This window comes from Nomascus leucogenys, chromosome 23 (genome assembly GCF_006542625.1).
Source record: "Nomascus leucogenys isolate Asia chromosome 23, Asia_NLE_v1, whole genome shotgun sequence".
NCBI classification, from domain to species: Eukaryota; Metazoa; Chordata; class Mammalia; order Primates; family Hylobatidae; genus Nomascus; species Nomascus leucogenys.
The window spans coordinates 23,723,055-23,748,936 of NC_044403.1; the positions used below are offsets into that span (position 1 = coordinate 23,723,055).

Genomic DNA, 25,882 nt, shown 5'->3' on the forward strand with positions numbered 1-25,882 from the left:
TTGAATGCATAATATTATCACAGCTGTTTTGCTAAGGCCATATTTCTCCAAGTAAGGCAGCAAAATTTTCAGAAGGAGAGTGGTTTTAGTAGTGAATTTCATAATTATAAATGCTATGTTTTTAAATCATTATTTGGCATTCTTCCGCCACCTCATCCATACACCACCTCCAGCTTTTACTATGTTTTCTAGTAAAGAAAACGGTTGTAGAATTAAAGATGTCTGATGAGATCAGGCAAGTGCTGGGTGTGAGAATCTCATCATATATGTTCACATCTAGTGAAAGTCAACCTCAAGGTCTTCAAGAGTAGGCACAGAATACACCTTACAATGGTACCCTTGGGTATTCATGAATTCCCTATACTGGCCCATACTGGCCTGTATATTTTTCTGAGCATCACGGTAAGTAGGGTCACTAGCTAAAGTAAAGAAAGAGCAAGGGAGTGTTGATATGAGACAAATGAGATGGGATAAATGAGTTGAGACAAATCTGAGAAAAAGATAATTTTTCCACATTTGTCACCTACTAGACTTTTTTTTGCACCAACCAGCTTGTTTTTAAATATTCAGATATCTCTTGAGATTCTTAATCCTCATTGTATTAGTCCATGCTCACATGGCTATAAAGACATACCTGAGACTGGGTAATTTATAAAGAAAAGAGGATTAATTGACTCATGGTTCTACAGGCTGGGGAGGCCTGAGAGAAACTTACAATCATGGTGGAAGGGGAAAGGGAAGCAGGCATGTCTTACATGGCCAAAGGAGGAAGAGAGTGAAGAGGAAGGTGCTATACACTTTTAAACAACCAGGTCTCATGAGAACTCACTCACTATCATGAGAACAGCAAAGGAGAAATCCACCCCCCAGCAACCGGCAGGGACATAAATTCAAATGGTATCACTCATATAGGTTATTTTTATTTGTTTTCTTTATTTTAAAAAGTGCTAACACAATTCTCTCTTGTGTCGTAGATTTAAACTGAAGACCAAAACTTTTAAGTAATTTACTCAAGGTCACTGAACTAGGCCCTGGTGGATTATGGGTATGAAACAAAGTCTTCATTTTTCAAGTCCAGGTTCTCGTATTTATATTATCAGTGGTTCTTAAGCATTTATTAACAATGAAACCATTTTCCCCTGAATCCAATCTTATGTAACCTCAATATATATAACTGATAAATGCTGCATTTCATTAACATAAAAAAAATTAAAGATGTTTGAACTACCATATTGGTGGTAGCATTTAGTAAGACTCTGTTTGATATTTGTCTGTTTATTTACATGTCTGACAGTCTGTTTGCTCGAGTAGTGTGATATTATTCAGGATTAGAAGACTCTCAGGCAAATGAAAGGATAAAAACTTATCCTAAATACCTTGGATGAAAGTATATCTTTGACACTGTTGAACTTTGCAGAGTTGAAAAAATATGACTCTGCAAACCCAGTCACATCATACATATTCACCTGGCTCTTCACTGTCCACTTGCCTCTCCCCCATTACTTTTTTGATCACTCATCCACAGGTGGGTGATATAACTAGAAATTTCTTGGCAACTATGACAATCAATCTTTGATGCTAGAGATAAACATCTGACATCAAGAGGAGCCATTTCACTTGTCAAGCAGCTTATTCCTTTATGAGGAAAAAGTGATTTCCCTTTCAATGGATTGCAACATCAAGAATGGAACAGTTTTATTTATATTCCAGCATAATTAACTACCTACACATTACTGGACTTGGGCAATACTTTTATTTGTAGTGTTGGTGAAAACACTTCATAAAGGTGAACCAGAAGTTTGGGATGTTCTCAAGAACTGAAATAGATTCTATATTTTTGACACTTAAAATGTACTATGACTAACTGTGCAGCTGGGAAAATCAACAAAATGGTTTTCTGTTGTTTAAAAATTTGTAAAGCATATAATGTCAAAGCAAGTTTTCAAGGCATTGTCTTACGTTCAACTCAGTGGCACTAAGGAAATTAACCAACATTGCCCCATGCCTGTAGCTATCATTCAGCTCAAGTAGCAGAGTAGTCAGCTCTTCACCAGTCTTTCCTATCATCAGCTACCTTCTTTCCCATTATAAATGGTTTTCCTGTGTAATTTTATCAATGTCCTTAATATTAAATATTATCTATATATCACAACAATTCCCAAATCTATAGCTAAATCTCTCTTTTCCAGAGTGTGAGATTTACTTCAACCCTCAATTTGATATCACCTCTTTGTTGTACTGCAGTACCTCATACGTGATATATACCAAACTTTAATCATCACTTCATTTACATATTGTTTTGTCTTTCCTGTCTTCTCTAACTTTAACACCATTCACCATTGGTGACAACCCACCCTCTCCCTCTTTTTCAACCCCATACCATCACCCCATACCATCAACCCCATACCAAACAACCTGAAGTTCTAAGAATTGGAATGAAAATATGTCTTTTGAAGAGATATTGCCCACTGTCTACAACACATTTCTTTTATTATTATTATTATTATACTTTAGGTTTTAGGGTACATGTGCACAATGTGCAGGTTTGTTACATATGTATCTATGTGCCGTGTTGGTTTGCTGCACCCATTAACTCGTCATTTAGCATTAGGTATATCTCCTAATGCTGTCCCTCCCCCCTCCCCCAACCCCACAACAGTCCCCGGAGTGTGATGTTCCCCTTCCTGTGTCCATGAGTTCTCATTGTTCCGTTCCCACCTATGAGTGAGAACATGCGGTGTTTGGTTTTTTGTCCTTGCGATAGTTTACTGAGAATGATGATTTCCAGTTTCATCCATGTCCCTACAAAGGACATGAACTCATCATTTTTTATGGCTGCATAGTATTCCATGGTGTATATGTGCCACATTTTCTTAATCCAGTCTATTGTTGTTGGACATTTGGGTTGGTTCCAAGTCTTTGCTATTGTGAATAGTGCCGCAACAAACATACGTGTGCATGTGTCTTTATAGCAGCATGATTTATAGTCCTTTGGGTGTATACCCAGTAATGGGATGGCTGGGTCAAATGGTATTCCTAGTTCTAGATCCCTGACAACATATGCAGAAACATGGAGTTGACAGAGCCTGACATTTCCAGGGCTATGCTAGCACCCTTAGAATAATTTCTTTTCCACAAGGCTCCTTTGTTCTTTTTACACTGTGACCCCTGTCTGGACCTGCACCTCAATCTGTCAAATGTACGGGGGCAATTCTTAAGTAGAGGGTTAATAGTTAAATTGCAAAGTGGAATTAAGCCTGAACAAAAATCAACAGCATTGTTAAAAAGAGAATACAAGAGGTAAAATTAGGAGGAAAAAAAGAGTTGATAGAAAAGAGTCAGCGCCTAACCACCACCACCGCCACTTTCCACCAAGATGTCAGGAGGTACCATCCTCCAGATGTTTGGTTCTAGGACAATGGGTGGCCTGAGGAGATAGTGTGCAATCAGACCGTGCAGAAGATATTTGTATTAGCACATTTGTGAATTGAGAGCTGCCAATACTTTTGTAAAGTGTGAGAAAACACAAGCCTTTATTAGCAACTGAGCAAAATGATGGTGCTACCTTTTCTAATATGACCCTATCCAGCAAGTTCTCACTCTTTGCTGCATAGACAACTCCAACCAGGCATGGTGGTGCACACCTGCAATCTCAGCACTTTGGGAGGCCAAGGAGGATGGCCCAGACCAGCCTGGACAACACAGTGACAGCCCCTCTCTACAAAAAATTATTTTTAAATAATAATAAAAATTAAAAAAAAAAAAATTAAAAAATAACTCCTGAATGTATCTAATGATCTGATGTCCTATGTTAGTCTTCGTTATTCAGTTGACCTAACATGCAAGATGTTTGCCAGTAGAAGATTGTTAGTTGTGTTTTTTGAGGCCTATACCTTGGACTCCTGCATTTCAGTATCCCCAGAAAATCCAGCTAGTTTGTCTTTAATTTCCTTTTCATCTTGATACACAGTGTTCTACCCTGAGTTGAGAAATCAGCCAGCTACCCCTAAACAACCTGAGATGTCAAAACCTCTTATACCTCTTACTATAAACAAGTTAAGCAAATTGCAAAACCTAGAAATTTCATCCACACAGTATGTACAAATTTCAATAAGTCATGAACTCAACCTGTCAAGGTAGAGCATGAAGCTTAAAAAAAAAAAAAAGAAAAAAAAAAGAGATATTGCCATTGTAAAGGCCTTACTTCTGTAAGCTAGGATAATCTTTGAGCAAATTTTTGCTTTTAAGTCAGGATCTCACTCTATTTCCCAGGCTGGAGTGTAGTGGCATGATCACGGCTCACTGCAGCCTTGACCTCCCAGGCTCAAGGGATTCTCCTGCCTCAGTCTCCTGAGTAGCTGGGAGTACAGGCACTGTACCACCATGCTCAGCTAATTTTTTTGTGTACCTTTAGTAGAGACAAGTTCTTGTTATGTTGCCCAAGCTGGTCTTGAACTCCTGGACTTAAACAATCCTCCCACTGAAACCTCCTGAGAGAAAGGAGACACTCAATTGGCCTCATGCTATCTTCATTGAGTCTTGTTTGGAAAGATGAGTCTCCTGTAAAAATAATGGCTTTTCCTTTTTAAAGTTTGTAAAGCTATCATTTTCGCTAAATGAATGACTTATGGTAACTTAAGATTCTATTTTGTAATATACAGTATTTTAAATCTTTGGTATTTAAGAAACCTTTCAAAATCAAGCTCTAAGTTAAAATAAAGAAAAAAATTAATATCCTAAAGTCTAAAAGACATATTCACCTTATTTAATGTATTAAAATCATGCAGGAAACATTGTCAAATATAAAACGGTGTTTAACTTTCTTTAGGTTATATTCATATAAATTTATTGTTAGCATGTGTTGCAAAATTGTATAAAATTCCTGTAATTCTGATATGCTTCAGTATATGTCATCAATAATAATTATAATTGTTGTTTTGAATTATTGTGTACCAAAGAAATAACAAATTTCCTTGTCAATTACGTCTTTAACTGTTTTGATGAAAACATTTTTGTCATCCAGTCAATTGTTTTCTTCTTTTGGTCCTCTTTAGAAGATGGTTTTATAGGCCGGGCGCGGTGGCTCACGCTTGTAATCCCAGCACTTTGGGAGGCCGAGGCAGGCGGATCACGAGGTCAGGAGATCGAGACCACGGTGAAACCCCGTCTCTACTAAAAATACAAAAAAAAAATCAGCCGGGCGTGGTGGCGGGTGCCTGTAGTCCCAGCTACTCGGAGAGGCTGAGGCAGGAGAATGGCGTGAAGCCGGGAGGCGGAGCTTGCAGTGAGCCGAGATTGCGCCACTGCACTCCAGCCTGGGCAACAGAGCGAGACTCCGTCTCAAAAAAAAAAAAAGAAGATGGTTTTATAATCAGCTATAAAATTTTGACAGGTGCTCTTGAATGCAAGTTTCTAATAACTTTGGAGATTATGACATTAAAATAAAGGAAAAAACTTTTAGAACTCATGGGGAGTTGAAGTGTTCATAAATATCAAACAGAAGTTAACTGCATGAACTAAACTAATAAAAGTCTAAAGTATCTTTTAAACTTTGCTTAAAATGCTGCTGATCCTTTGCTTTGTTTTTCAGAGTCAAGAAAACTTCTTTTAAGCTATTTACAGCTTGTAGCAATTAACACATACTCCTATGAACAAAATTTGGAGCATATGTGTTTATCGCTACCTGATTTCTCCAGAATTTAAAAACTATTTGTGAGTATTCATAATTTATGGCAATACAGGTATTTGCATAAGTGCAATCAGAATCTGTTTTCTTTTGTAACAGGACACAATTGGAAAAACTGGTTATTTTACCAAAGCTTTACCTGGAATGGCATGCTTTCCTTTAAGGAATTAAACCTGACTTATAAAGCCAATAAAAGCCATTGGTAAAACTTGCATCATACTTTGTCCACACAGTACCTGTACTGCATTTCTCACCTGTGGTAAGTAAAAAATGTCACTTTCTGACAGGACCAGAAGCCCCAAGTTATCTAGGGATGTCGAGAGGAGAGGAATTTTCCCAACTCATAGATATTTGACTGTACAAACCCATGGCTGGGCTTGGCTTTAAAAAGATTCCTGTGGAACAGAGTTTCATCAAAGTCAATGTAAAAAAACCTATGTAAAAAAAAAGTTATTCTTGCTGTGTTTTATGCAAATAATCAGACAAACTATAATAAAATGAAAGTTTATTTTGCAAACAAATCAATCCTGCCATGATTTGTTTTCAATATAAATAAGGACCGGAGAGAGAAAAATTATATTCCAAAAACTATAGTTTGTTAGTTGTTTTTGAGTTTTTATTTTTATTTTTCTTCAATTTAGACTAAATCATAAATTTTTTGTGGATTATGAGTCCCCAAACTAATGCTTTCAAATCTTTACTTTTAAAACTGGAAATTGCACTCCTTATCCTAAAACTCATCATTTACCTTATAGTACACTGTCTGTTTAAATGCTGCACTAAGACAATAAATAAAAGTACTACCACCTTTGTCATAAAAGCCTTGGAACCCCAGCCTGGCCTGCATGAGTACTCAGACAGCTCAGACAGCAGCAATGCAGTTCCACTCCTCTCACCTTAGGGTCAACTGCTACCTGCACTATGCCCCCTGTCAGCAGGAGGAAGGAGACACTCAAATGGCCTCATGCTATCTTCATTGAGTAATTGACAGTCTTTTCCCATCTTCATAGCCTACACCTTAAGAATAAGGTGCTATGAAACCCAAAGGAAGGGGCTGAAACTGCCTTTGCAAAATTGTAACTGAGGAAACTATGACAGTGAAAGAAATCAGAACTAACTGACTCCATCCTGCTTCTACTTTTAAGATGTCTTTATTCATTCCTGGGCATAGACTGAACTAACTTTGGGAAGGAATTCAGTTCATGGTTTGACTCTGAAACAAAATTAATAACAGCCCTTTCCTGAAAAGACCCCCTTCTGGCTGGGAACCAGTCTGCCTTTTCAGGACTAACAAATTAGCTACAAGATTAGAAATTACAGTTTAGAGTCATTCAGCCTCCGGCTCCAAGAGTCTGAACCTCCCCAAATTGCTCCTGGGAACGACATCATTATTGTAAAACCTGAGATCAGTGCTTGAGATATTTTGCAGACCCTGCACTTGATGGATCAGTTGACACCACACAGACCGATAATCTGACTCAACCAGTTCTGCCATCCCACCCAGGAACAGAATACAGCAAGAAAACCTCACTTCCACCCACTGTGATTCCAACTTCCACCACCTATGATTCCATCTCCAACCTGACCAATCAACACTCCCCACATCCCAAACCCCTGCCCACCAAATTATCTTTAAAAACTCGGATCCTCAAATGCTCGGGGAGACTGATTTGAGTCATAATAAAACTCTGGTCTCCCACACAGCCGGCTCTGCCTGAATTACTTTCTCCATTGCAATCCCTCTGTCTTGATAAATCGGCTCTGTCTAGGCAGCGGGCAAGGTGAACCCATTGGGTGGTTACAACCTCAGCCTCCACTGAGCACAGCAGCAAATTCTATTTTTTAATGTTTTTACTTTATTTATTTATTCATTCATTCATTTTTTTGAGACAAGGTCTTACTCTGTTACCCAGGCTGGAGTGCAGTGACACTATCACAGCTTACGGCAGCCTTGACACCCTGGGCTAAAGCGATCCTCCTACCTCAACCTTCTGAGTAGCTGAGACTATAGGTGCATGCACCACACCTGGCTAATTTTTGTATTTTTTCTTTTTTGTAGTATTGGGTTTTTCCATGTTGCCCAGGCTGGTCTCAGACTCCTAGCTCAAGCAATCTGCCCACCTCAACCTCCCAAAGTGCTGGGATTACAGGCATGAGCCACTGTGCCCATAAGCAAATTCTTATGTGGTTTTCCTACCATTACTCTACTCTCACTCTTTTCTGTTCTCTATGGAGTATAAGAATAATAATATCCACAGTTTTTCACTATAACATTCAAACTCCTGAGCACAAGTAAAAGACCTTTCACAAGGTAACCACAACTCTTCCAATAGGCTCAATGAATGAATGACTGTTACTTCACACCACACTCTTTTCTTCAGCAAAACTGAACCTACTATTATTTTCAAAACACACAATATTTGATTATAATTCTACAATTTTCTTTAAAGAGCTATTAATCCAGTAACAATTTCTTCAGTTTCTACTCTACCTGGAAAATTTCTAATCATGTTAATATTTCCAATTCTAACATTACTTCCTTATTAATTTCTTTCCAACTTTCTCATTTATAATTTTAATGAGATTCTGTAAAGCATTGCTCATAGTTCCAATGTAGAATGCTCTTAGTATCACTTGACATTGCAATTCATAGTTACATATCCCACTGAGTGGATGGTGAACTATTCTTGGAAAAGAAATGGTCTTATTCATCTGTTTATCACCAGGACAAGGTCTAATACTTAGTTCTTCTCAACAGGCATTCCCATGACACTTTATAGTTGGCTCCTCTGTAACACTTCCCATGATTATAATGAGATAATTAGCTGTGCAATTAATTAATCTCTGTCTTTCCTGATAGAATAACTCCAACAACTTACCTTCACCTTTTCATGCCCATCATCTAGCATAATGCTGGCAGATAGTAGGTATTCAATAAAAAGGAACTAAATAAATGAGTAAATAGAGGCATTACTACAGAAGTGAACACCAATAACCTAAATAGTATTGAATCTGTCAAATGATGATGATGTAATATCTGTTTCCCATATGTCTTTGCTCAGCGGAAACCTCCTATATAAAGACATAGCACATTAATTCATGTCCTTTTATATTCTTATATATGAGACGTTCTTTGATCTTGTTTAATCTATGTTTGTTCAAAGAAATTTTTCCCAGCCACTTATGTCTGGGTGACCATATGGAAATCAGTGACTTTTTCTGATACTGTATTTTTCCTGTCTATAAAGTGAGGGTAAATAAATTCCAAATTGTGTTTTCTGAGGATTAAATGAGATACTGTAAATACTAACATGGCACACTGACTGCTACATATTAAATACTCAGCAAAGGCTCCACTTCTGTATTTCCTCCCTTCCTTCATCCTCACTCTCCCTTTATTCCTCTCTCTCCTTTCCTACTTCTCTCCTTTCCTCTCTTCCTTCCCTCTTTGTTTCTTTCCTTCCTCTTTTTTTTTTCTTCCTTTCTTACCTTCTCTAATAAGGGGTAATTTTTTTTAGAGAATCACCTTATTCATCTTGTTATCCCTAGAACCTAGCATTATTGCTGATACATAAGAAGCACTCAATAAATACTCTTGGAATCATATCTGAATTTTCTGAGGTAAGGGTCCATTAACCTGAAGACCATGTTAATCAAATAAAATTATTTAGGAGTATTCCATATTTGAAGAGAGACCTACCATGAAAACATGCTAGTTCCCAAGATAATTATTTATCCCAAGATAATTAAAATAACATTTTATCTTATTTTTTTCTTTTTTTCATATATTTCTGTTAGCAGTAAATTGCCTTTATTAAATTTAAGATCAATAAAGTCATTTATTTAGCATAAAAAATTTACATTTGAAAAATAAAAATACTTTAGAGAAATTTTATTACTTTAGATTTATCAGCCTTGGGGATGAAGAATTGGTGGCTTTGATTTATAAACAATTTGCCTTGTTGTTCTATTTGTCTTGAATGCTGGTGAGTGAAAGCTGGTGAGTTTTATTTGTTTTGGAAGCTAGTGACTCAATTTACTTAACAAGCATGGAGATAGGAGTGTGAAGAGTGGCTCTAATAATACTCTAATGTGCTGTCAGAGGGAAGGATTTGGTCAAAAATGAAGTCTAACAGTTTGATATTCCAATGGAAAGAAAATATTCCAATAGTTGGCAGGGCAGGCTAGCAATTGAAGACTAACTTCTGTAACACAGATTTTCAGAGAGTTGGGGTCCTATGCAGGTTAGAGAAAAGACATATGAAAACAAAATCCTAAGTGGGGATGAGTAAGAGAGCAATGTCTCAACTCTAATGAGAGAATAAGATGGTCAGAATTTTTATGACTACAATTCTGTGCTGGAACATGAAATATGGTCAACAAGGAACCCCTGTTCTCACCTTCCCCAGACCTCATGGTTGCCTGCATTTTAGTGCCATTACTGCTGCTCAATTATTAGGTTATAATTGGTTTTGTTGTTCTTTCCTTTGTGTTTGCTGTTTCAGGCCTATTTCCAAAAGATTAAATCCAGTTTCTGTCTTTCCTCACCCAGTGTAACCTTCTTTAAGCAATATGCATTAACTCCATCAGTACTTAAAGTGAAAGGAATGTTTTTAAGAAAAAAAAAAGGGTAAGACAACACAAATGGGAGAATTAACACACTAAAGATGTTGTCAAGAGTTTCCTAGCTTCCTTGGTATGGTTCATGTGCTTTGTAAAAAATGTTTTGCAATCAAAATAATGGTAAAGAATTTCTTTTTTTTTTTTTTTGCCAAGAAATTGTGTGTGTGTGTGTGTGTGTGTGTGTTTCACCTTTTCTTTATTTTTTCTCATTATATTGAGGGTAGAAAAGGACAATGAACATTGTAAGAAAACCTCAGTAAGATAATCACATTAAATGTTAAACATAGATCAACATTTTTAATGCTGAATTTTGTATTATGAAATTATAAAAGAGTAACAACAGTGTCAATTATCTGTAAAATAAGCTTATATCGAATATCTGTTTGTATTGATGTTTTGGCAAAATCAGTAATGCTACTTCTCTCAGAAGCCTGGAAAATCTACTTTTTGGGAATTGGTATGGTAATAGCTCTTCGGAGAGGTATTTTTCTTCCAAGTGCTAATTCCTAGGTAGCAATGCTTTTAGTACTGCGGTCAACCCTGTGTGATACTAAAATAAACTAATGAACTCCTGTCACACAGCTATTTTCTTTGTTCTTCTCTTTCTTCCTGTACAACTTGTGCTGCTGATTCTAAAAACAGAACAGGGTCCAGTGAACTTAGGCAGGAAGTTGCATATACAGTGACACCTTTCGGAGAAGTAACAGGAGAGGTGATCTAAATGTGATTGGTGGATCCCATGGTACTTGCTCCAAAAAGTAATTGATCTTCCATTGTGTATGACTATAAAAGCAACAATATACAGGGAGAGGCAGAGCCGAAGGAAGTAAGGAAAGTGGAAAGTTGAGGTAGCTAATTTCTAATGACAGTGAGAAAGAGACAGTGAGAAAATTTCTCTTGAAGTCTTTATTACTCAGGCATCTGAATAAAATGGTGGCTGCTTTTCTCCTGAGCACCTTTTTGCTTCATGTTACTGCTGTTGTGGCTTCAGAACCGTAAGGAAATATTGCACTATTTATAGTAAAGTACTAGCAAAATGACCTCATTAAATAAGTTTCATGTTCAAATTTAATTACATTTTTACCATTTCAGCTTCTGAGACTGAGTGCTGGTTTGTTTGCTCTCTAAATTTTAAGCAAGTATAAAGACAATTGACATATTTTTCTTAAGATGCTTCTCTGTGCCTAAGTTTATTGTAATACGATCTATGAAAATTGTACATATTTCAGGAATATTCAATAAGCTAAAGATGCTTTCTGTGGATGTTCTCCATTTCTCCTACATGTGTTTACAGTGTCAGTTACTCTCTTTGCATAGGCAATATATCCTATGGGTCTCCTCTGTCATTCAGAGTGATTCTACAGGAAAAGCTTGTCTCCACCTCTTAAAACTTAATGAATCTGTATCCTTGAGTGTCATCTTAGAATATGATGGATCCAATACCACTATTTTTGACCAGTTTGTGGAGGAAGATAACTTCTATGCTTGCGCAGATTTCAAGGTCAGGCATTGAATTTGACATTTTGGGGCTTCAGATGGAAAGACGAAATTATTTTTTAAAAATTATTTTTAGAGAGGTAACAAATCTTGGTTTGGGATGAATTGTAGAAGCTAGGGAAGAACATTGGAGAATACCTGGAAGTCAAGAAATACAGAAAATTTTCACATGCAACAAAACTTGGGAAACACTGCCATTCTTCTCTTATAAAAAGAGATAATGAGGTAATAGTAAAAAATGTTTTTAGATAGTAAAATTGGTCCACAGTTTGAGGAAAGAGAATGTAAGTAAAGAAGAGAAGGGTTAGGACTCAGGGCAATAAAAAACCATAAATAAAAGGCAAGAAGATATAAAAAACAAGCTTCTTAGAAAGTGTCCTCATGCTAAATAAAGGAATTATAACAGGGGATCACTGTCTCTCATTAGGAAAACATAGATTTCCAACTCTCTCTTATTCTAAGAAACCAAATTAAGACATTGTTCACCATCTTAACATCAAAAAATCATTTTTTCATTCTCTGCTCTTCCACATAAAAAGGTCTCTCAGAAGTCATCTGAACAGTTGGCTTTTATTACCTTGCTGGCTAAGGGAGATACTCATCAAATCTCTGAGAGAAGATCTGTAGCAGTCATTTCAGAGGAGAAGGTAACCTTTATACAGACAGATAAACCCATCTATAAATCGGGAGAGAGTGGTAAGTAAATATTTGTGTTTCCTTAGTATCGTTGGCTTCAGAAATGCATTCTCCAAATTGAGAGCAATTCAAACATGAATTTTAGTCTGAAATTGATTCTTAACATCATGGAATTGTGAATTTCTGGAATTCTTATTGGTTGCCTAGGTCAGTTATGAAAGAGTACCCTCCAACACCAGTAATTGAATGCTTTGCTTCATAAAATTTTCAATACCACTTTCAGTGCTTACAAATTCTAGTGATAGGCCTATGTAATGTAATGGTTACAAGTGTAGGATTTGGAGGACAATTGTTTGGTTTGAATCGTTGCTCCATAACTTACCAATTGGGCAAGCTAATTAACTCTCTATTTTAGGCTCAATTATTTCACCTGCAAAATGGAAATAAAAGTGTTTCACTTGTAGAAATATTGTGAGAGTAAAATAAGATAGTTAATGTAAAATAGTGCCTAACATTCAGTAAAGACCCCTAACTAATATTATTATCACTGTTATTCATTCTAGTAGACGTAATCACGAATCTGATAACCTAGGTAAAGCCCTTCTATTTTCCTTATTGTTGTTGTAAGTAGAAGGTAGCAGAAAGAACACCAAACCAAGATTCAGAGGGTTTAGTTTTGGTCTTGGATCTGTTAATAAATGATTGGCTTTTGCCAAGTAAATTCTGTTATGTAGGACTTAGTTTTCTCATTTGTAAAATTAAAGAGTTGGAAGAAAACCTCTCTACATTTAATTCTGGTTATTGTTATATATCATTTACTGAAAATAAATACAACTAAAATCAGAATTCTTACAGTGAGATTTTTGCTAAATTATATTCTCTCTTTTGGACTCACTAAAATGCTATGATGAAAATTATGTATACAAAATTAGCTAAGATAGTTTTTCAGAATTCTGCTAAAATTAATGTTTGCTGACGTCAACACATTTTTTCAGGAAAATTATGTTTATCTCCTGCCATATGTATTTCACATTTATCCTCCTATGACTAATTCTGTCACCAGTGCTGAAGATCTCTCTATGGGCTATAAGGGCAAAAGTTCCCACCGGTAGTAGCTGCTAGTGTCATTCTTGGTCACAGCAGAGCATCCTGAACAGAGGAATTATCAATGTGCAATAAGAGATCTTTCCCATTGGAACCCCAATCTGAAAGGGTCAAGTCAGAGCCAGGGGAGAAGGGAGCGTAGTATTCCATGATTGCAAGGCAATTAGTTTCTCTGTTTACAAGCAATCATACCTAGAGGGAAAATAACAACAACAACAAAAAATCATCCCCTCTCTCTCTCTCTCTCTCTCTATCTCTTTTAGTTCAGTTTCGCATTGTGACCCTGGATACCAAGTTCAAGCCTGTTGAAGAGTTGGTGAGTTCAATAATTTCTAGTGGCACAATAAAATGTACACAAGTTAGACAAATCCATTGCTACATAAAGCTTCTTCAGGAAGCTTTCCATATGTGTGGAAATGAGGTTCCAACATAGGGTACTTTATGGGCATAGCTTCAATGCTAACCTCAAGTTTAAATGGAAAACTTTCATTTGTGGTGAGTTGATGTATACTCTTTTAGGCCTTTTCATTATGTAAAGTAAACATAGGTTGTATGGAACCTGCTTTCTACTTCCCAGAAGACATTTGGGATTTATTTCGCACTTGTGATTTTCTTGTCATCTTTAGCCATAGAAACGTTGTCCTCTGGGGAAGTAAGGGCTAGGTTTCAATACCTAAATTAAGACCTATTTAGATCTTTGTAATGCAATATTTGGCAAAAAAAGAATGTGCTATTACAGTATTAATTTGTATTGTTTTTTCCTCTTTCAGTATCCTTTAATCACAGTTCAGGTAAGAGACCTGCTTTTTACATTCATTCTTTTAAAATGTTTAGATAAAGATTATGTGTTTTGGTTTTTATAATTCATAATTAAAAATTAAGATGACTAAAATAAGGGGAAGTGACGACTTTGTGTGCATACACAATGCAAGGCATCAGATGAAGGTCTAAATCAAGTACTGTTGGTTTTAGTGTAAGCAGTGTGGCAAATGCATCATCTTGATTTTTATGGAGAATAAAGCATTGAGCTTTTTCTAAGCGATGTCCGTGCCTGAAATTGCTTAATTTTGGCTGCTGACCATTCTCAATCTTAATTTAGCCACTTCTTGTTTTAAGGAAATAGAAAACACAAACATCTAAAAATTTTGAAATATGCTAGAAGGTGATATTATTATAAAACTGACTCTGTTTTCAGAAAATAATTAAAGGAGGCTCTTCCTAACTGTTCTAGTCTCTAGAATAGTGGGGCCTTCAAACTTATTTGAAGTCGTATGCTTATCAGTAAATAAATTGTATCAACCAACTCCAACATATATATTTTAATCCATACATATAACGTGCACCAGTATTACTAGCTATGTCTGAAGATGGGTACACTGAGATCCAGGCTCAGCACTAGTAATTATGTATGTAAATATGTGCATCAAGTAGTCTTTGTATAATTTAGATGGCTTTGACTTTGTTATAGAGGTGTATCGTACTCTAAGCTCATCTTTATAGTAGAATAATCATCATGTCAGTCATTTTCATGTTGTCTGCATTATCAGTAATCTATAAATAGTATTTTCATCACATCCTGATTCAGCTAACATTGCATTCCATTGAAAGTAACAGGAAGCTTAACTAAAGTTGACTTACATGAATAAAGATTCGTTGTTTTCACAAACCACTAAGTCTGAGTGTAGGCACTTGGCAACAACACAGTACTGCCAAGGATCCAAGCTTATTCTGCTTAACCTCTCTGCTACCCTCAATGTGTTGTTTTATTTTCACTGTCAGCTAGGCCTGATTCTTTTGGAGAGAATTTCTCACCAGTGACTTCCCCTTACGCTTAATTAACCAACACTTTGTCACTTGTATAACTCTAACTGAAAGGAAGTCTAAGATATTAATTCAGCCTTAAGACTTTTTTTATATTTTATTTTTCTTTTTGAGACAAGGTCTTGCTCTGTCGTGTAGGCTGGAGTGCAATCATGTGAACACAGCTCACTGCAGTCTCACCCTCCTGAGCTCAAGCAATCCTCCCGCCTCAGCCTGTTGTGTAGCTGGGACCAGAACTACACAGGAAAAAAATAATAGCTACCACGTCTTACTAATTTTTTTGTATAGACATGTTCTCACTTTGTTGCCCAGGCTGGTCATGAACTCCTGGGCTCCAGCAATCCTCCAACCTCCGCCTCCCAAACTGCTGGGACCATCGACATGAGCCACTGTGCCTGACCCCTAGCTTTCTAGACTTTATAGTAGAGGAAAGAAAAAAAAAATGTAGTGAGTAGTGAAGTATGTTTTTGTCTTTTTTTTTTTTTTTGAGATGGAGTCTCGCTCTGTCATCCAGACTGGAGTGCAGTGGCACGATCTCGGCTCACTGCAAGCTCTGCCTCCAGGGTTCGCACCATTCTCCTGCCTCAGCCTCCCAAGCAGCTGGGACTACAGGTGCCTGCCACCACACCCGACTAATTTTTTGTATTTTTAGTAGAGATGGGGTTTAACCACGTTAGCCAGGATGGTCTCAATCTCCTGACCTTGTGATCCGCCCACCTTGGCCTCCGAAAGTGCTGGAATTACAGGCTTGAGCCACCGTGCCCGGCCATTGTTTTTGTCTTTCTATAGAGACATTTTTAGTCAGGATTTCTTTAATCACAGCTGAATGATATCAATTAACTTTATTTGTTTATTATTTATTAATAAATATTAAATAATACATAAATAATATTATTTATTAATAAATAAGTTAATAAATTTATTTATATTGGCATCATCAATCCTTTCTTGTCATACAACTTCCACTTAGCAGCTGTTGCATGCAAAGTGTGCAATTCATGACCGACTTATGTAGAGACTAAATAAAAACCCGTGGCAATTTTTATAAGCATTTGTTAGCATAAGTGTCTGTTTGTGGCCCTGTTGGTGTGAGTCCATCGCTTTGGACAGCACCACTTTGAAGCAAGCAAAATAAGTTTTTAATTCTTTAACTATGGAACTCTGGTTTAGAAAGATCAAAAGCAAAAGCATTACATACAATTTTTTTTTAGCCATTTTGGGTTTAAGTGAGATACACGTTAAGATTGGAATTGAATGCATTGAGGAAGTTATGTTGTTTCTACAATTTGAGATAATTAGTGCAATAAAATGGTTGCATTTTCTTTACTTCCAGTAACTCTAGAAACTATCCAAAATATAGCAGCAAAGGGTAATACTCTCATACAAATTCTGATTCTTTATATTTTTTTCATTATTTTCTAGGATCCTCAAAACAATCGGATTTTTCAATGGCAAAATGTGACTTCTTTCCGAAATATTACCCAACTCTCGTTCCAATTGATTTCAGAACCAATGTTTGGAGATTACTGGATTGTTGTGAAAAGAAACTCAGGGAAGACAGTGGCACACCAATTTGCTGTTAAAAGATATGGTAACCAGTTGCTATTTGCAGCTGTCCTATGTAGATGAAGAGTTCAAAGGATGGATCAACACAACATTTATGTTAGACTTAGGCAGGAGTAGGTGAAGCTAGAACTGTTTTTCTTTATCTCCCTTCCTTGACCTGGTTGGCTTCGTCATCAGCACTTTGCTGCTCCTCACTCCTTCCCCAGTATCCTTATTCTGATTCCTGCTTTCTTTTTCCCCCTAGAAAATATACATTTTTTCTAGAATCCCCACAATCTTCTAGGAGAGATCTAAGAGATTGCAATAGAAAGAAAATGTGAGGCTGGGTGTGGTAGCTCACGCCTGTAATCCCAGCACTTTGAGAGACTGAGGTGGGTGGATCATGAGGTCAGGAGTTTGAGACCAGCCTGACCAACATGGTGAAACCCAGTCTCTACTAAAAATACAAAAATTAGCCCAGCGTGGTCGTGCATGCCTGTAATCCCAGCTACTCGGGAGGCTGAGGCAGGAGAATGGCTTGAACCCTGTAGGCAGAGGGTGCAGTGAGCCAAGATTGCACCACTGCACTCCAGGCTGGGCAACAGAGTGAGACTCCATCTCAAACAAACAAACAAAAAGAAACAAAATGTGAATTTCTGAGGATAGGGAAAAGAAAAGAAAGAGGAAGAATTAATCATTAGTGAGACACCACCATGTAGAATGGTGTCACACAATTTGGAGAAATGATACATAGCTCATACAGATGGAGGGTACAAGGAATCATAGTAAGCCACACAATCGCAATAAGGTTTGCTTGCCTGTGATTGGGCAGGCTAACGTATATTTCTCTTTGTTTCCAGTGCTGCCCAAGTTTGAAGTTACGGTCAATGCACCACAAACAGTAACTATTTCAGATGATGAATTCCAAGTGGATGTATGTGCTAAGTGAGTATTTATTCAGGAGATTTACCATCACAAGAAAACACAAAGCTCAGAGAGAATGAGAAGTGAGATTAACCATGAAATGTTAATTATTCATATGCTTGCATTAATGTTATGAGAAGCAATGACTCCTCATTGTAGAATATTTGAAAAATATAGAGAAAAACACAAGACATAACTATTATTAATTTGACCAACTGCCATTAACATTGTAATGTCACTAACATTGTAAGTTTCCTCTAATTTTAATGAATATTTTCCATGACTGCAATCATACTTTTCTATTTATAATAATTAAGAAAACATGCCTTCATATTATGCCAATCTTTTCATTAATTCCAATTTTCTGCTGCACAAACATATTTTTATGTGACTATACCAAATTTAATTATTTTATTATATAATATGTCGGCTGTTTCATTTTGTTTTCCTGGCAATTAACAATTTTGCAGTATATGTCTTTGTGTATAACATATAATAGGTAGCTTTTGAATGAAAAACTGTTTACTTAAGAAAGATTTCCAAATGTCCAACAACGATAGGCTGGATTAAGAAAATGTGGCACATATACACCATGGAATACTATGCAGCCATAAAAAATGATGAGTTCATGTCCTTTGTAGGGACATGGATGAAACTGGAAATCATCATTCTCAGTAAACTATGGCAAGGACAAAAAGCCAAACACTGCATGTTCTCACTCATAGGTGGGAATTGAACAATGAGAACTCATGGACACAGGAAGGGGAACATCACACTCCGGGGATTGTTGTGGGGTGGGGGGAGGGGGGAGGGATAGCATTAGGAGATATACCTAATGTAAATGATGAGTTAATGGGTGCAGCACACCAACGTGGCACATGTATACATATGTAACAAACCCGCACATTGTGCACATGTACCCTACAACTTAAAGTATAATAATAATAAAATAAAATAAAAAAAGATTTCCAGAAAAGGAATTACCAAGACAAAATATGTAACATTCTTTTAGTCTTCTGATTGCCATGCTCCTCACTAAACATGTTGTGCCAGTGTAGAATTCTAGCAGCTGGTGTGAAACTGTCTCATTGAATCTTTACTATCATGGCATATTTTCATTAAAATTAGAATATGAGCTATTGAAATGGCAAAGTGAAGGTAAGGCATCTTATCAAGTTAATCTGAATTATTTGAATTCTCTTAATGTAAAAAAAAATTCTACATGATTTCAGAAATTTGTATTTTGTTTTTGGAAAATCATTTTTAATGTTTTTTTTTCTTTTTTAGTGCCTTTGCTCAAATTTCTAAAAATAATTTATAAATAATTGGCCAGGCATGGTGGCTCACACCTGTAATGCCAGCATTTTGGGAGGCCAAGGTGGGGGGATCACCTGAGGTCAGGAGGTGGAGACCAGCCTGGCCAACATAGTGAAACCGCATCTCTACTAAAAATACAAAAAATTAGATGGGCATGGTGGCAGGCAACTGTAATCCCAGCTACTCGGGAGGCTGAGGCAGGAGAATTGCTTGCACCCAGGAGGTGGAGGTTGCAGTGAGCCGAGATCATGCCACCTCACTCCAGCCTGGGCGACTGAGTGAAACTCTGTCTCAGAAAAAAAAAAAAAAAAGAAAAAAAATTTTTTTTGAATGTCAACTAGTTTGTTAAGCTCTGCATATATTATTAACACAGTGCTATGAGATAGGAGCTATTGTCATCTCTATTTTATAAAGAAAGATAATAAGACACAGAGAATTAAAATAACTTATCAACAGTAATGGAGCTTGTTGATGGCAGAACTAGGATTTAGACCTGGGTTTTTCAGCTTCAAAGCTACTCTCCTAATCAATAACTGTCATATATTTTATAAAAACAGTTAACAATATTAATATTTGCCATATTTGTAAAACACTTTGTTTAATTTATGACCTGAAAATTACTTGCCTTTGAGTATTTTCAGCAGTCTATTAAAGATACATTGATTAAAGGGCTGTCTAATGAACATGCAAGGGTGGTTCTTAAGATGCCTTTGATGCCCCAGAGAATCTTGCAAACCAGTTTTCAGCCTTTTTTTTTTTTCAGTGGCATTTCAAATCTTCTTTTGACTTTAGGAAATGATTATAATTTTTTTCTAAGTTTTAATGAAGAGTAGTTGAAAATACCAGAATTTAATATACATAATAGCTGAGAGACTGTGTAGATCATTGATGTTAAAAATGATGAGGTGATAAATATAAGCTGGAAGAAATCCAGAATCCTAAACAGGTTTCACTAGAAAAGCCAAACACAAAGCCAGAGCTTTCAGTGGCATTAACATCTCATTTATTTATCTGCACAATAGTATGCTAAAAAAAAAACTACAACATATTGGAAGAGCAAAAATGTTTCTCAAGCATGGCCTTTGGAAAAGACTTGCAAATCACATGCTAACATGGAACTGGTGGTTCCTTAGCAGTATGTCAGGTTACAATCCATGATCCTGATTTCCTGAAATTTCTTTGATATTGTATTCTGGATAGAGTTACATTAAGGAGGAAATCAGTATCAGCAATAATAATATCCTGCCAGGAGGCCAGGCAGCTAGACTGGAGCTGTGCTTGCTACAAAGTGATTTCTGGGCAGATTGTGAGAGCAGTTTATAAAGGGTTCACATTAATTGTATACTGTGTCTCAAATTGTATGATACGGTGCCTGTGTTTCTTTAGTCTTTTCTGGGATTTAGCTTGGAATGGCTAGAGAAAACAAGAAAAAATTGGATTATTTTAGCAAACAAAGTCAGAGATGACTTAGGCTTTTAAGAGGGAAGAAAATTTACCTGTAGACAAAGAGATTTTAATACACTGCATTAGCATTCACGGAAAGCTTTTCAAATCACAAACAAAGGGAGAATGTTTATTCTGTCTTGTTTTAAAAATTTAAGCTACATGTCTTATGGACATATGTTAGCTTACAGATACTACTACAATAGGAGTTTTATTTTATAAATAAAAGACATTAAGTAGAAATAAGAAGAAATGTTCAGGTATGATATGTGTGGCGAGATCTAAGTCTGGCCCTTATATAATCATGAAACCTGACAGATGATTTTATTGGTATGAATTGACTCAGAATCTCAGAAGTGTTAGGAATTTTTAAATAGAAATAGAAAAAGGTGAGTGGAAAGAAAAGGGCACAGGCTATGGAGTGAGGCAGATCTGAGTTTGAATTTTAGTTTCATCAATTGCAATGTGGAGAAGTAAGTTACTTGACCTCCTTTTACAAATCAGGGTCACTGGGAAAGATAAATGATATATATCAGTGTCCAACAATTAGAAAAAAGTATTATAATCTGTGAAAATAATATTCACTTTTATTATATGCTAGTTTTACACTTGTTGTCTATTAACAAAACAAAAAACTCCAATTGACTGGATTTGCCTTTGGTTGAACCTTTACAAATCTTGTGTTGTAGTTTTGTGTTTTAGGAGAAAATGAGATACTCAAACCCACCCTGTAAGGTATTATATTTTTGGTCAAAGCATAACCAGTTCATGCCAGCCCCATAGCCTTTATATTTATTGAGTGGTAAATAAAAACTCGTGTTTAAAATATTGATCTGGAAATGTTTCAAGATCCTGAATCATCCAAGTTTTATATACATACATATTTTTCTGATAAAAGGGAAAGTGCTACAATGTTATGATGTTTCTATCAGATTAAAATATATTTTTAAAAAACTCAATTTAAGCATTAAATCATATTCAATGGGATTTTAGATTATTTTAGATTCTGCCTTACCCAGAATTTGATTTTTTAAAGGCAGCCAAATCCTCCTGAGATCAAATGCGCAGTTTAACCTGAATTCTGTGGGGAACCTAAACCCTCACCAATAGGTGAGAATTCCTAATTCAATTTGGTTAGACTGGGTTACCCATAGTTTAGAGACTTCCTATATAATTTCTGAAGAAGGTCATAAAATATTGCTATGATATTGCTTATCTGTAATCATAACTCCACCTTCCCCCATTAGGTACACCTTTGGCCAACCTGTGCAAGGGAAAACCCAAATCCAGGTGTGCAGAGAGTATTTTTCTTCAAGCAATTGTGAGAAAAATGACAATGAAATATGTGAGCAATTTATTGCACAGGTACAGACTGTGATCTTTACTCCAAAAAAAAGTTCTCACTCATTTTTCATTCTTATTCTTTCTTTGATTTCATTTATAAGGGGAGCTTAACAATACTATTTTCATTTTATTGATAATGGAGTTTGCAGCTAAATAAAGTGAAGAAAGAGAAGAAAATACAGTGCTTAAAGCAGTCTTTTATTCCATAGACCATGTAAATTGTTATCCACCTATAGATTCATGGGATTTTTAGAATATGAAAGGTATCGTGGACTTTGTTGTTTTATACATTGCCTAGGTAGCCTTCCTGATTTCCTTTGGAGAATCGTTAATCATCCTTTAAATGAGTCTGTGATATTACTCTCCATGCCACCTGGATTTTTTTTTTTTTTTTTTTAGTGGAAACAGCTTATTTGCAATCAACTGCAGTTCAGAGTACCCCCACTGTATTACTTTAGACTTGCAGTTCATCTGTGAAGTCATCATTTGCTCTATCTGCAGCATCCTAGCCTTAAGTGAACAACTCTTCCTATCTCTTTGAAATTGTCTTTTGACTCTCCAAAGTGAAGCTTGTGTACACCACATAGTTCATATTTTAAGTCCAATTGTCCTAAAGTTACTCATCAAATTTAGTGAACATCCTCTAGGTACTTATCAGTAATTGACAAAGACAAGCAGAATCCTACCTTTACATAGGAAATGCAGGCAAAGAAAAGTAGGATGGAATTTTTCCACGTCAGCAGTACATTCTTCCATTGGGTGGTTCTGATAGAGTTCAGTCAACTGTTTTATACAATGATGGGTGTTCCCTCAGCAAATGGTTTATCTTTTCCCCTATGTGAAAAAAATACCAATAAACAATCTGGTAGAGGCTAGGAGCAGTGGCTCACACCTCTAATCTGAGCATGTTGGAAGGCCGAGGTGGGAGGATCATTTGACTCCAGGAGATCGAAACCAGCCTGGGCAACATAGTGAGCCCCTTCTCTACAAAAATTAGCCAGGCATAGTGGTGCACATCTGTGGTCCCAGCTACAGGGAGGCTGAGGCAAGAGAATCACTGGAGCCCAGGAAGTCAAGGCTGCAGTGAATTGTGTTCATACCACTATACTCCAGCCTGGGCAACAGAGCAAGACCCGCCTCAGAAAAAAAAAAAAAAAAATTCTGTCTGGTGGAACTATCTTTATATGTGAGAGGTTTTATTTACTTGAAATACATTTCTTAGAGTGAGTTTCCTGAGTCAAAGGAAATATAGATAATGTTCATAGACAGATAATTTTAATTTTAATAAATATTAGCATATTGCTCTCCTAAAAGTTTTTAGGCATTCAAATTCCTGTCAGAAATACATGAGAATACTATATTTTCCAAATTACTTTCAGCAATATATTTAGAAGTTTTAACAGTTTTTGTCATTTTGACAGACACAAATTGAGCTTGTTTTAACTTGTGCTATCTAATTTCTATTTAGTTTGAGCAACTTTTCATATTTTTGTTATCAATTTGGATTTGAGAACTCTTAATTACCCATGTTTTTCTGTTCATGTGAAATGGAAACTTTCATTGTAAGTACTGCCTTCCATCCTCCAAGCATTTTTTTTTTTCAAGCCTGTTATTTAAACAGCCAACTCATTTACTTTGTCGTATTTTTGACATACCCACCTTCCTTATGTTCCTGGGTTTCCAGCCTTAGAAAAAAAATCTCACCGGCCCCTGTGTTGTACATGTGGCTATCTAAGCATGCTCTTAAGATTGTTTACAATTTTCTAATAGACATAAAGTTCATTTCCAATGATGTTCTAAAATGGGAATTTTTCTTCCAGATGTGGGCTGTGTTGTGTTAGCACCTATCTCACAATTTTGTTCTCTCTCACTCTTTGTTCTAAATCATGGCCACAAAAGTTTCGTCTATTTTATTGGTTCTTATTTTTACTATTTTCTTTCTTATTTTGTGTTCCTAAATAATTTATTTTCTCTTTCATCTTATTAATTCTTTTTTCTAATATTGTAGTTGATTTTGTTGGGGTTTAAAAAATATATTAGCTGTTTCTTTCAGTAATAAGCACATTCAATGTTTTACATTTCTTCTTAACTACAGCCGAACACCATTAATTTTGATGCAAAGCATTTTTTCATTACTCTAATATCTGGATTCTTATTGGTTTACTTTATATATTCTCTTTGATTCAAGGATTCCTGAAAAAAGGCTTTTCTCTTATTTTCGAAATAATTAAGATTCTTCTGATCACTTTCTATTATTTCATTTTAATTTGACTATATTATAATTAGACAAAGTAAAATTGCTTTTGTTGTTGATGTAATAGCTGTTAATTTAAGATTGAGAAGCACATACTCTGGAGCCAGAGCAGCTACTTAGCGCCACCATCTCTTAGCTGTGAGATCTTGGACAGGTTACATGATGTACCTATTTTAGTTTATTCATCTATATAATAAGATAGTAACAGTACCTAGCTCATGTGATAGTTTTGAGTATCAAATAAACTGATATATCCTTATAACATTTTAAATCTGGAATAAACACTGCGTTGTAAAATATAACTAAATTTATATTCCTCTAATTATTGACATTACTGATGATAGATTAACTATAGACTTTTTTGTTATTTTAAATAAGCAATTTACCTTAAAAAGTGTTTGTTTTGTTGTTACACATTTGCTGAGCACTTCTGTTCCATCTGTTTTAGTTCCTTTCTAGATGATTATAATTTCTTCCTCTTAAAACACTGTGAACCAAAAGTATCTGAGACAGATCTCAATCAATTTGGAAAGCTTATTTTGCCAAGGTTAAGGATGTGCCCATGATGGCCTCAAGAGGTCCTACCAACATGTACCCAAGGTGGTTGGGGTACAGCTTGCTTTTATATATTTCAGGGAGATGTGAGACATCAACAAAGTGTAAGATGTACATTGGTTCGGTCCGGAAAGGCAGGACAATCCAAAGTAAGGGGGTTTCCAGGTCATAGGTAGATAAGAGACAAACAGTTGCATAAAGAATAAGTCTTTGAGGCCGGGCGCAGTGGTCCATGGCTGTAATCCCAGCACTTTGGGAGGCCAAGGCGGGCGGATCACGTGAGGTCAGGAGATCGAGACCAGCCTGACCAACATGTAGAAACCCACCTCTACTAAAAATACAAAAATCAGCTGGGCGTGGTGGCAGGTGCCTGTAATCCCATCAGTCGAGAGACTGATGCAGGAGAATCGCTTGAACCTGGGAGGCGGAGGTTGCAGTGAGTCAAGATTGCACTATTTCACCCCAGCCCGAGTGACAGAGCAAGACTCTATCTCAAAAATAAATAAATAAATAAATAAGTCTTTGTCTTTGATCAGCCTTTCACTGAATACACAAATTACATGTGAGAGGAGGATAGAGGAATAGTCACTTATGCCTTAGTCTGGCTCAGTAAATCTGCATTTTTACATAAACTATTAGGCAGAGGAAGCAATCAGATAAATCAGATATGCATTTGTCTCAGGTAAGCAGAGGGATGACTGAGTCTGTCCTTTGTCCCACGCCTGTAAAGATAAGCTATGAATTTATATTGCCAGGGTGAATTTCCAAAGAACTGTTTTAGAGAAAAGTTCTTAAGGCCCACAAGGAATTTCCTTATGGGCAAATCGTGCGGGAGGTATGTGTTTTTATCTTTGTAGCTGCCTTATTTGGGAATAAAATGGGAGACAGATTTGCCCAGCCATTCCCAGCTTGCCCTTTCCCTTTAGCTTAGGGATATTGGGGTCCTGAGATTTACTTTCCTTTCGCAATACCATTCAGCTTCATTTCCATCCTTTCATCTTTCCCATCTACAATCTTTCCAGGAGAATTTCCTAGAAATCTGTAAAATACAGATTACCTCCTTACCTTATTTAAAATGCTGATGTAGGCCGGGCGCGGTGGCTCACGCTTGTAATCCCAGCACTCTGGGAGGC

General features: G+C 36.4%; 1 protein-coding gene across 1 annotated transcript in view; it reads left to right on the forward strand.

The window, feature by feature from the left end:
- Positions 1-330: 330 nt before the first annotated feature.
- LOC100595728 (ovostatin homolog 2-like) overlaps positions 331-25,882 on the forward strand; it is a 57,870-nt gene continuing 32,318 nt past the window's right edge. Inside the window, 8 exon segments of the mRNA XM_030804334.1 lie at positions 331-402; positions 11,661-11,810; positions 12,346-12,502; positions 13,810-13,862; positions 14,317-14,337; positions 16,790-16,958; positions 17,773-17,857; positions 21,844-21,961. Of these exon segments, the coding sequence (XP_030660194.1) occupies positions 331-402; positions 11,661-11,810; positions 12,346-12,502; positions 13,810-13,862; positions 14,317-14,337; positions 16,790-16,958; positions 17,773-17,857; positions 21,844-21,961 (825 nt within the window).